At 48.8% G+C, this 12329-nt stretch overlaps 1 protein-coding gene across 10 annotated transcripts in view; it reads right to left on the reverse strand.

The window, feature by feature from the left end:
* The window catches only part of KCNQ1 (potassium voltage-gated channel subfamily Q member 1), a 377149-nt gene that overhangs the window by 189226 nt on the left and 175594 nt on the right, over window positions 1-12329 (reverse strand). For 7 of the 10 annotated variants that reach the window (XM_025286908.3, XM_025286907.3, XM_025286905.3 and 4 more), the window contains one exon: window positions 2032-2152. The exons of the other annotated variants lie outside the window; for them this stretch is intronic. In XM_025286908.3, the coding sequence (XP_025142693.1) occupies window positions 2032-2152 (121 nt within the window). The remainder of the gene's footprint in view (window positions 1-2031; window positions 2153-12329) is intronic. 10 annotated transcript variants of the gene reach the window in all.

A 12329-nucleotide genomic window follows, 5' to 3' on the forward strand; every position in this document is an offset into this window, starting at 1 on the left:
TTCAGAAAAAGAAGATCATGGCATCTGATCCCATCACTTCATGGGAAATAGATAGGGAAACAGTGTCAGACTTTATTTTTTGGGCTCCAAAATCACTGCAGATGGTGACTGCAGCCATGAAATTAAAAGACGCTTACTCCTTGGAAGAAAAGTTATGACCAACCTAGATAGCATATTGAAAAGCAGAGACATTACTTTGCCAACAAAGGTCCGTCTAGTCAAGGCTATGGTTTTTCCTGTGGTCATGTATGGATGTGAGAGTTGGACTGTAAAGAAGGCTGAGCGCCGAAGAATTGATGCTTCTGAACTGTGGTGTTGGAGAAGACTCTTGAGAGTCCCTTGGACTGCAAGGAGATCCAACCAGTCCATTCTGAAGGAGATCAGCCCTGGGATTTCTTTGGAAGGAATGATGTTAAAGCTGAAACTCCAGTACTTTGGCCACCTCATGCGAAGAGTTGACTCATTGGAAAAGACCCTAATGCTGGGAGGGATTGGGGGCAGGAGGAGAAGGGGACGACAGAGGATGAGATGGCTGGATGGCATCACTGACTCGATGGATGTGAGTCTGAGTGAACTCCGGGAGTTGGTAATGGACAGGGAGGCCTGGTGTACTGCGATTCATGGGGTCGCAAAGAGTCGGACACGACTGAGCGACTGAACTGTGCCCTAGATTCGCAACAGGCCTCAGCCAGGGAGTAAGCTGGCACCCTGCCTTGGAATGCCAGTGACCTGCATCTGCCCAGAGCTCCTGGTTCCCAGCACGAGTCCTACCTCTGCCCTTGCCCACTTACCAAGTGAGCCTCTTGGGTCATCTCCAGGATGGGCCCAGAGTTCAGAGCCCTCCTCCCAGGGGTGGCCTGGAAGCTTGCTCCAGTGCCGAGTCCACGAGGATGAGTAACCCCTACTTTCCAGCCCCCTGTGTGGCTCTCACTGCACCTGGGCATGCTTTCTGTGTGTGCCCTGCCATCCACAGGTGCTGTCAAGCTCCTTGTGAGCCTGGGGGGGGCCCTGTCAGATCATGGTACCACCTCGAGACAGTCCTGTCCCCCTCTCGCTCTGGCTCCCCGGCCTGGCCAGTCCTCAGGTTACAGAGCAGCCAGGAGGCCCTGCAGTTGGGGTCCTGACTTACTTAGTCATCTGCAAGGCAAAGGCCACACCTGGCAGCAGCAAAGGCAGCCAGCCTGGGGCCTCACCTCGAGAGAGATGCACACGATTAGAACGACCTGGAGACCCCGAGTCCGGAGAACCAGAACACACTTCACTGACTCCAAGGAGAGAAGGAAAGAAGGCCAGCAAGTGACTCTCGGAAGGACGGTGAGCACCGTGCGGACATCCTGACACAGACAGACATCTCCAGGGGAATCCTCAGTGGGGCAGCAGCCAGAACGGCCCAAGTGTCCCGCTGCCCCAGCACAGGCTGTCACTGTGCGTGGGGTGACCTAGCTGGGAGCACGGAGTCATGTCGCAGGGGAATCACACCACAGCTGAGCCCCGGGGATTGGCCTGGGGATACCGTGACGGCGGGGGAGGACGGGCACAGTCCCAGGCCAGCTGTGCCTCGGGGGCAGGCCAACTGGAAGGCGTGGAGAATCAGCCATTTCCTCCACCTGAAGGAGCCCCTGAGGACAGCCGCAGCATCTGCCCCGTGGCTTGGCCAGGGTTCCACGGGGAAATGCGGAAAACAAAGTCGTCTCTCTTTTGGGGGGCAGGGGAGGGGGCTCAGAGAGAAAAACAATCTTCCCAGACGCTCAGAGCACGGAAGCAAGCGGAAAATAATCAGTCCGGTTTTCCATAAGTCACAACAAGAGGATCGTGTTCCCAAACTCGGTGGGAAATGCCCTTGCTATATCCCTGCTGGGTGCCCCAGCGTGGGGTCTAGCCCCTGGGGGCCAGTGGCCCTCGGTTGGTGAGGGGCAGGCAGTGAGTGGTGGGTACTGGGCTAACAGACCTGAGCCCTGGTCCAGCACCGAGGCCGCCCCTTTGAGCCCCATGTCCTTTCCGCTCATCACCCCTGGGTGAGCGAGCACTCACTGTGACACATGGGTGATGGGAGTCAGCAGCGCCTCCCCATCCAGGTCCAGGTCCTCAGCAAAGCTGTTGGTTCTCATGAAATGGGCCGTGCTCACTTCCAGCAGTGTGGGACTCTTTTTCACTGTTGGGAAAGATGCGGGGCAGCATGTTAGGCATGATGGCAGAGGGGCCCAGGGCTGCTCAGAGCTTAGATGCCAATTCAGACCTGCCTTCCTCAAGCCCCTGGAGCCCTCCCACAAGCAGGTAAGAGACCCATTCACAGCACTGGGGAGGAGTGGAGGTGATGTAAGAAGTCTCAGCACAAGGATTGGCTGGGTTCACGATGGCCCCCACAGGCGTGAGCCCTCAGTGGTCAAGGTGCAACTGAGAGCCAGTGGGAAGGCTTCCTAGGTGGTGCTACTGGTAGAGAACTTGCATGTCAGTGCAGGAGATGCAAGAGATGCAGGTTTGATCCCTAGGTCCAGAAGATCCCCTGGAGGGGGGAATGGCAGCCCACTCCAGTATTCTTGCCTGGAGAAGTCTATGGACAGAGGAGCCTGATGGGCTACAGTCCATGGGGTCACAAAGAGTCGGACATGACTGAGTGACTTATCACGTACGACATCTCCTCAGAGTGAGGACTGTGGCCGGGCTGAGCTCAGGGGTCTGGGCCTCTCCTCAGGTTCACACCAGACATTAGGGTTGAGAATAGCTGACACAAGCGCAGATCTGGTAAGACGCTGATTCCCAACAGTGTCCACGGTCATGTGGACAGACCCAGGGTGGTAGGACTTCTGCTCATGAAGAGTCAGAGGCCGGGTGTGGGGAAGCCACAGAGCTCCTGGCCCCTTGCGCCCACCGCCTGCACCCTGAGGGAGGCACAGGAAGCACTCAACAGCCCGTGTTAGCATCCAGATTCCCGGGCCCACCTGCAGTGGGCTGCCGCTGGCCCTCAGGGCTGACTAAGCGTACCTGTCAGTTCCCGGATTTGCAATCTGGACCCTTGGTTTTTGTTTTTTTTTTTTTTCATTTAAAGTTTGTATTGTAAAATAAGTACTTGTAAAAAGTGAGGCAAGTCAAAGATTCACAAAGCCCTTCCTCCCCGCTGAGGTCGTTAGTGTTAACCACCAACTAGATTCCGAGCTCATCCCTCTCTGCGCATCAGAGCTGCTGGCACCTGGTGGGACTTGCATTTACACACACATGATGTTCCTGTCACTCTGCAGCATGCCCATCTCATTTTTCTACAGGTACGTAGACATGGGCCTAAGCCTTACTTTAGTAGTTGCATGACAGTCTGTAGCTTAGATCTGCCACAGTTAACTCAGCCAGTCCATGTTTGATGGACATCTGGTTCCGTGAGCTTTAAGCCTCTACTTTAAGACAATGATGCACCATCCATCTCTATGGAAACATGACACATTAAGGCAGGTGAGAGGGTGTTTCCTTGGTAATTTTAATAGATGTTGCTGAATTGTTTTCCCCAGAAGTTGTATTGGGCTCTACTAGTAGTGTGCGAACATGGCAGCTTCCCCACATCCATGCCGGCACCAGCCTTTGGCAGTCTTTTCGGGGCCCGCCAAATACAGACGAAGACTGGCATCCTGGTTTTCCTTCTACGTTGAATGCCTGTTGTGGCTCTGAGGCTATTTGGTTTTCCTCTTGTGGATTTATCTGTTCGTATCCTTTACTCATTTTTGTTTGTCAGTTTGTAGGAAAATTTTAATATGTTAGATAGAGATAACTAACCCTTTGTCATCTGGGGTACAGATACTTTCCCCAGTCTACCTTCAGTGTTTTAACCCTAATTATGGCTTTGTCATAGGAAATTTTTTTATGATTTTGGAGCTATACCTATAACACATTAAAAAGCAGAGACATCACTTTGCTGACAAAGATCTGTATTGTCAAAGCCGTGGTTTTTCCAGGAGTCATGTACAGATGTGAGACTTGGACCATAAAGAAGGACAAGAGCTGAAGAATTGATGCTTTCGAACTGTGGTGCTGGAGAAGACTCGAGAGTCCCCTGGAAAGCAAGGAGATTAAACCAGTCAATCCTAAAGGAAATCAACCCTGAATATTCATTGGAAGGACTGATGCTGAAGCTGAAGCTCCAATACTTTGGCCACCTGATGCAAAGAGCCAACTCACTGGAAAAGACTCCAATGCTGGGAAAGATTGAGGGCAGGAAAAAAAAGGGATGATAGAGGATGAGATGGTTGGATGGCATCACCTACTCAATGGATCTGAGTTTAAGCAAACTCCAGGAGATAGTGAAGGACAAGGAAGCCTGGCATGCTCTAGTCCATGGGGTTGTAAAGAGTTGGACACGACTTAGCAACTGAGCAACAAAAACAACCTCTGTTTTGGTTTTGAAAAAGAAAGATTTCCCTTTCTTTGTCAAAGTAGTATAACTATCTCCTAAATGTGTGTGTGTGTAGATTTTAATACATTTAGCACTTATTTTTTTTTTTAATTTTATTTTATTTTTAAACTTTACATAACTGTATTAGATTTGCCAAATATCAAAATGAATCCGCCACAGGTATACATGTGTTCCCCATCCTGAACCCTCTTCCCTCCTCCCTCCCCATTCCATCCCTCTGGGTCGTCCCAGTGCACCAGCCCCAAGCATCCAGTATCGTGCATCGAACCTGGACTGGCAACTCATTTCATACATGATATTTTACATGTTTCAATGCCATTCTCCCAAATCTTCCCACCCTCTCCCTCTCCCACAGAGTCACTTAATGCCTCACATTGTAGGAGGTCATCAATAGTCAGAAAATGAAAATGTGAAAAGTACTGTATTCAGTCTTACTGAAAAAACTGAAGCAAAACAAACTAAAATTTCTTCAAGGAAAGATAGGAGAAAACCTGTGGACCTTGGATTTGGCAATGAGTGTTGAAGTATGATACCAAAAACTCAGTCTGTGAGCAGGAAAAAAAAGAAAAACTGGACTTGATCAAAAGTAAAAGCATTTGCTCTGTAAGAGACACTGCTAAGAGAATGTAAAGACAAGTCATAGACTTGAAAAAAATGTTTACATGTCACCTCTGGTCAAGGACTTTTTCCCAGAATGTATAAAGAACTCTTCAACCCAATTTGAAAAATGGATTACTAATAAGCTCATGGGGAGATGCCCAATTCAATCAAAATTAGTAGTTTTTAGGGGAATGCAAACTAAATCCACAACAGGCTACCATTATACCCTTATTCAAATGACTAAAATTTTTAAATGGTAGCAAATTTGGATATTCGGAAAAGAATAAAGGTAGAGCCTTACTTTTCACCTTACATTAAGAACTTCAAGTCTGACAGTATGGTATACCCATGAAGACGCTGAGCAACTAGAACTATTCACGTTGCTGGTGGGAATGCAGAATGGTGCGGCCACGTTGGAAGAGGGTTTAGCGGTTTCCTTTAATGTTAAACGTATGTTTGTCTTGTGACCCATTGGTCCCTGTCCCAGTTATTCAAGTAAACTGAAAATTTACGTTCACAAAAACTTGTACATAAATGTGTCTAACAGTTTCACTCACAATTGCCAAAACCTGGAGGCAACCAGGACGCGCTTCAGTGGGTGAGACGGTGGACACACTGTGAAGTGTCCACGCAGTGGAACACCGTCCAGAACAGAACAAACGAGCTCACAATGCATGTGGCAGCATGAATGAGCCACAGATGCATTCGGCTAAGCAGGGAAAGAAGCCAGGTGCAAAAGGCCACAGACGATACGATATCATTTCTATGACATTCTGGAAAAGGCAAGACTACAGGGACATAAAACAGATCAGTGACTGCTGGTACTTAGGGCAGGGGGAGTACTTAACTTCAGAAGAGCTGCACCCTGGAATTTTACAGGCTATGGAACATCTCTGCATGATGATGTGGTGTTGGATACACAACTCCAAGCATTTGTCAAAACCCATAGAACTTATCCATCTCCAGGAGTAAATTTCATTGTATACACCACCCCCACCCCTGCCCCGTACCAAAATAAGCCTGTTCGAGGATCCAGGATGGAAAGCAGACTGTGCCCAGTGAATTCTGTATCACAGATACATAACACAGCGCGGCAAGGAGAGCGGAAGAAGGAGCTGACCTATGACTCCTTGGGAAACGATCTTTCATGGGACATGGTTAAAGTGAACTCGTAAGCACAGTATCGTAGGTGGTATCAAGGGGCACTACGGGTACCCTTGAATAAGTACATTTATAGATAGTGGGAGCAAGGAAAGTAGCAGAGTTGGGGGCCAGTGAGTGAACCGGTAATGAGAAAATACCAGAATGAACTCATACTTGATACACACACAAATACATATAGATATGCGTGCACACTTGGGTTATTTTCATATACACATATCTTCTAGCTCTGTCCTTTGAGAGACTCCAGAAGCAGTGACAACCCTAGAGCAGTGAGCACATCTAGTGCCCAGATCCTGGCTTCTAAATCCTGTATGTTCTCCAGTAAAAGGAATCAGGACGCTCTGACAGAATGGTGATTGTAGGGCGAGGGCAGGGAAAATGGAAAATGAGTCTAAAGTACTGTCTAGTGCTAGAAAGGAAAGAAATGCTAAAAAAACGAATAAATGAGAAGGATAAGGGCATGTCAAATGGACACAGGAACTAACCTAAAAGAGCTCTCAATCCAGTGTCCAAAGCTACAATAATTTGAGCAACAAAATTATATTAATGATATAACTATTAGATTACAGCTCAAAATATAAATATTCCTGAGTCCATACTGATACAAATTAACAAGTAATTGAAAGAGAGGTATATATCTTCCTTACAGAAGAATTTCAAATAATAAATGCAGAAAGACTGAGGGAAAAAATCACCACTAGAACACTTCAGTGTTACTTGCTATAGGCAAGATCCAGGGGTGAATGCTAAAATCAGTAGGTGAAACTTTAAGGAAAAGCTTCAAAGGATCTCCACGCTAATCTTTGTTCATTTCTGTGGTGGTTTTAACATATGTTCACCAGTGCTTTGCCATTCATTCTGGCAGGATAGAGTGTAACTCCCCACCCCTTGGGTGTGGGCAGGAATGGTGACTCCCTTCTCATGACTTGACTGTGGAAAGGGAAAAATGCTAAATAAGGCTGGGTGATACCACCTTAACCACATGGGTCAAGGTTAACAGTACCAGTGATAAACCATGTTGATGTCATGAACTGTGGTATGGTATGAGGAGAAAAGTACCTTCACTTCATGGCATTCTTCCCCCAAACCCTGGTCTAGTCCTGAGAAAGCAATGACAAACCCAAACTGGGGGTCACGACACCTGACTAGTATTCCTAAAAAATGTCAAGGAGATACATGAAAAACAAGGAGGGGCTAAAACTGGTCATCATGGATCAGAGAAAATTAAGGAGAACTGACTACATGTAATGATTGGTCTTAGAAATAACATTAGCAGTTAAACTAGTAGCATCCAGATAAATGAATGAAACTGTAGCTTAACTCCTAGTGTTGTTGCAGTGTTAACTTCTTAGTTTTTATCACTGTACCATGGTTACATAAGATGCTAACATTAGGGTAAGCTGGTGAGAGGAATATGGGGACTCTGTACTATTTTACCTCTCTGTAAATAAAAATATTATTTTTAAATGAGGGGAAAAAAACCCTGTATACAGTAGTATAAAAAATCTTTAGTATCTAATTAAGGATATACAAGAACTCTATGGAGAAATTACAAAGCCTTAACGAGAGACATTCAAGAAGACAAAGGAGAAATATGCTTTGTTCCATTGATTAGAAAACTCAATAGTAAAAAGATTCTCCCCAAATCGTACTAAAAATCCCATGGTTTCTGTGTTGGAACCCTGGCAAGCTGATTCTAAGATTCCTGCAAGTACAAAAGGCCAGGAATCAACACAACTCTTGAACAACAACGAGGTAAGAGAACTTGCTCTGCTAGCCATCAGTACCTATTGCCAAGTGGCAGTCATCGAGGTGGTGTGGTGCTGATGCAGAGAGAGACAGACAGCCTAAGGGGACGGCACTGACTGTGTAGAAACAGCCCCCACACATACGAATGCTTCCTGTGTATCAGAGGTGGCCTGCAGATGGTGGGACGAGGATGTTCAGGGATAGCTGGCTGTTCACACCAGGGAAACATTGAACTGGACCCTTACCTCACACCATACATCAACAGTTCATTAATGGCATTCCTGGCAGTTACAAACTAATGAAGAGAAAACTATACTTTCTGGCTGAATCTAGAAGAATATCTTCATGACCTCAGGGTTTGGAAGAATTTTCTAAGACTTCAGCAATAACCATAAAGGAAAAGATTGATTAATTCAACTACATTAAAATTGAGACCTTACGGCTCAGCAGGTAAAGAACCCGCTTGCAATGCAAGAGATAGAGAAGGCGTGGGTTTGATCCCTGAGTCAGGAAAATCCTCTGGAGGAGGAGATGGCAGCCCACTTGTAGTATTCATGCCTGAAAAACACTATGGACTCAGGAGCCTGGAGGGCTACAGTCCATTGGATCGCAGAGTCCAACACAACTTGGCAACGAAACAACAACAATCATCAGACAATGTATTTAAGAGTAAAAAGCCAACCATAGAAGAGTATCCACAAAATACAAATAATTCCTACACATCGATAAGAAAAAAAAACATTAGCAACTTAATGAAAAATAGGGCAAGAGACAAGCACATCACAAAAGAGGAATCCAAATAGCTGATGAACATGTGGAAAGGTGTTGTGCCTGACTTGCAATCAGAGAGATGTAAATAAACTCAGGGAGCTCACAGCCCATGGGGGCGAGGGCAGACTTCCAGCAGGAAACCGCACAGACATTACTTAGTCACACCCTGGAGAAGGGCTCCGAGTGAAGGGCTCTTTGCCCGTGACATTCTCGGAGAGCGCAGGAAAGTGACGGCTAAGTCTTGAAGAATGCGTGCGCATTCAAAGGCTCCCAGGTCTGGGACCTGGCAGGAACATTTATGGCCCCCATTTTAGAGATTTGGGGCTGAGATTCAAGTACCCTGGATTATATTATTCAGTTGTCAAGTGACAGAGCTAGAACTTCATCCAGGATTCAAATGTTCTCTCAAAAAAAAAAAAAAAAAAAGGAAAGGAAAAACGAGCACAAATACATATTTTTACATCTGCATCACTTGTATACAGAAGGAAGGAACAGCAGAGCAGTGGCTGGAGAGTGGAGCTACTTTCCAAACACCCAAGATGACAAGTGCCATCTCCAAAGCCCCAGGGCCAAGGGTGAGCCACCTGACCCCTGACAAAGGCCCATCCCTGGTGTTTCAGGAAATTAAACTGCATGTCAGTTGGCTCGTCAGAGCAGTTAGGGCCCGCACCTGCCAGAGAAGAATGTGCAATGTTTGGTTTTATCCTGAGAACAGCATATGGGGCCCCCACAGCAAGGGGCAAAGAAAGGGGCTCCACATTTTGGTTTTTCCCAATAGACAGGAATGGCACTTTCTTGCCCACTCCTATGTCGGATGTTGTGGGGTCTGCCTCCCCTATCACAGGCAGGCAGCAGTCAGGGTCACAAACCCCTCCCCACTTCCCACCTGTAGTCCCAGCCTGGTCAGGCTCCTGCAAGAAGGTACAGGGAGTGTGGCGGGGTTGGGAGGTGGATTTGTATCCTTGGCAGACACAGTGGCATACTGCCCCTTTGGGCCAAGGTTTGGGGTAAATGCTGTGTCCCAAGAAACCTGGCTTTTCTCATCCCCAACTTCAAGGAGACTGTGGTTGGTGTTTTGCAAAGATGTGAGAAAACCAATAGCCCTGGCCTTGCAACTGCAGAGCAGGCTGAGCCCCTGGTGGACTCAGCAACCCGTGTGGACACCCAGGCCCCTAGGAGGGCATCAGAGCTATGCCAGGTGAGCCCTCCAGAGTGCCAGACCTTGGGGAAAAGAGCCCTGCATCCTGGCGACAGAGAAGTCACACTTTAATGAGACAGTCCCAGTTTTCAGTGCTTTAATTCCTTGGCTGCCTTTGCCTTGTCAAGGCCAGAATCTGGGCCTAAGTTTTCAAGGCAGAACAAAACAATTTTGTTTTCTAGGAAAATGGGAGGTCTGGGATGGCGAACGCAGCCTCTGGCGTGGCGACTACCACAGCTGGCGACACCGGCTGCCAAGTCTCACCCTCTCTCCAGAGAACAGGAACCGAACAGCACAGAGTCTTTCCTTCTAGCCAGTGGGTCCGCTTATTGGGGGTGACTTGAATTTTTCTTTAAAAAAATATGGGCACAGAAAAAAGACTGGAAGGAAATTGATCAAAATACTGTTTGTCTTTAGGGAGGAGAGACTGGATGACTTTTATTTCTTCCCTTACAGTGTTCATGTTTTCTGTCCTGGATAATATTTTCTCAAGCCAGGAAACAATATTTTATGGAAGTCACCCCTGTCTGTACTTTGCCTCATCCCACAGCCCTGCACATCTGTCCTGGAGTTACATCCGAGTATGTGAGAGCACCCTTCATCCTGACCTGGAACTGCCCACGTGCCCGAACAGAGCTCTCTCCTACCACAGGTACCTCCCGAACCTTCTGTTCCCGGGAGCACCTGGTCTCACTTCTTTTGGCTTTCCATCCAGCCTCTGCCTGGTCCAGTCCCTCACTCTCACAGGAAGTCCAGCTGATCCCCAACACTGGAACACACTTGGCTTCTACATGATGCAGGAAGGGAATTCCCATCCCTGTCTTCTTCTCCAGTTGTGGCCTCATTTCTTTGTCACAGCAGCTCTGCAGGATCGCAGCTTTGATTCCCATCTCTTGATGAGCAAACCAGTTTAAAAGGCTAAAAATGATGCCCTGGACCACACAGACCAGGCCAGGACTTCAGCACCAAGTCAGACCTGCCATAAGGCCCCAGCCCCTCTCTACTGCCCCCTGTTCTCAGGAGAGTCCCTCTGGTGTCTGGGCCTTCGCCTGGTTCTCCCCCTGGTGACTGATTAAAATCCTGCTGAGCCCTTCACAGGGCCTTCCAAGGCTCTCAAGACCACCCCCTCTTCTGGATGGGTATGGGGCTTATGTGTGCTGGGACTACAAGTCTGCCAGTTCCTTGGCATGGCACCTTGCCTTCCACCTCCCCCCATATCCCTCCAGGGCCTGGCACAGGCATGTTCCCCGAGCCAGCTCTCTCCGCAGGGACAAACAGAAGCTGCCCCTGTCCTTCCCAAGTCAAAGCCCCGTCCCACCTGCCTGCCTCAACCTCCCCCCGCCAAAATCCACCCCCTCTTGGCAGATTTGCCAAAGCCCTGCAGATCCTGCACTGTGAACGAGAACCCCCTCCCCAGGGCATCCGGACAGCTGCAGCCAGACCCTGCGTGACATTGCTGAGCTGAGGCCCCAGGTCTGTGCCAGCTGCTCATGCCCGGCTCACAGACCACAAGCCAGCATTGCCGCGTCGCCACCTGTGTCTCCACTCAGAGGCGAGAAGTAAGGGACATGGACAGAAAGTAAAAGCCATTCCCACAACAGCTGCCAGGAACAGAGCAGAGAGTGGAGGGAAAATGTATATTCACAGCTGGCACCCAGTTCCGCTTAGGAAAATACCTTGCTTGAGTGGACACCTGTTGCTTGTGCCTGTCCAGCAGCTAGGTCTGGCTTCTGGGAACAGCTTCTCAAATCTTCCTTGGGGGAGGGCGGGCTGCTCCTTCCCTGTTCCTGAGGCCACAGGATACAGGTACCTACTGGTCATCCCCAGAGAGGGCCCGTGGCCCAGGCCTTGGCCTTAGGAGGCACAGAGGCAGGTCCAAAGATGGCTCATACCCCATTTGGGGCTGTTGAGAGCCTGGCCCCAGACTTTGGCAAATGTGATGGGGAAAGTAGTGACCTCTTTGGGCTGGGCTTACTGAGCTGGTAGCCATCTTGCCCCCTTCAGAAAGTGGCTGCCTGAGGACATGGCCTTCCCAGGGGTGGAGGGGAGGGGGAGCAGAAGGAACAGGGAGGCCGAGGGGAGGGCGCAGAAAAGGGGGAGAGAGAGAGCGAGCAGTGAGAGCATCCCAGCCCCGGGTCCAGCTGTGCCTGAAACAGCTGGGTCCAGTTGTGCGAGCCAAAACATGTCCTCTCTGGGTTTCAGCTAGATGGAGTTGGGGTTCCATTGTTTGTTACCAAGAGAATCTTCAGGAATGTGACAAACTTGGGGGTGAGGCTTGAGCCCAAGGGGGTGGGTCTGAGCAGGCAGGGTCACACAGGAGCTGGATTATTCACACTCCCCTTACTGTGGTTTGGGGGTTACAGGGCAGAGGAACAAAAGCAGGTGGGAAGGAGCTACCTCCGTGATGGCCCAGGGGGTTGTCAGAAGGTGGCTCCCTAAAGCCAGAGGCTG

The sequence above is a fragment of the Bubalus bubalis genome, chromosome 5 (genome assembly GCF_019923935.1).
Source record: "Bubalus bubalis isolate 160015118507 breed Murrah chromosome 5, NDDB_SH_1, whole genome shotgun sequence".
NCBI lineage: Eukaryota > Metazoa > Chordata > Mammalia > Artiodactyla > Bovidae > Bubalus > Bubalus bubalis.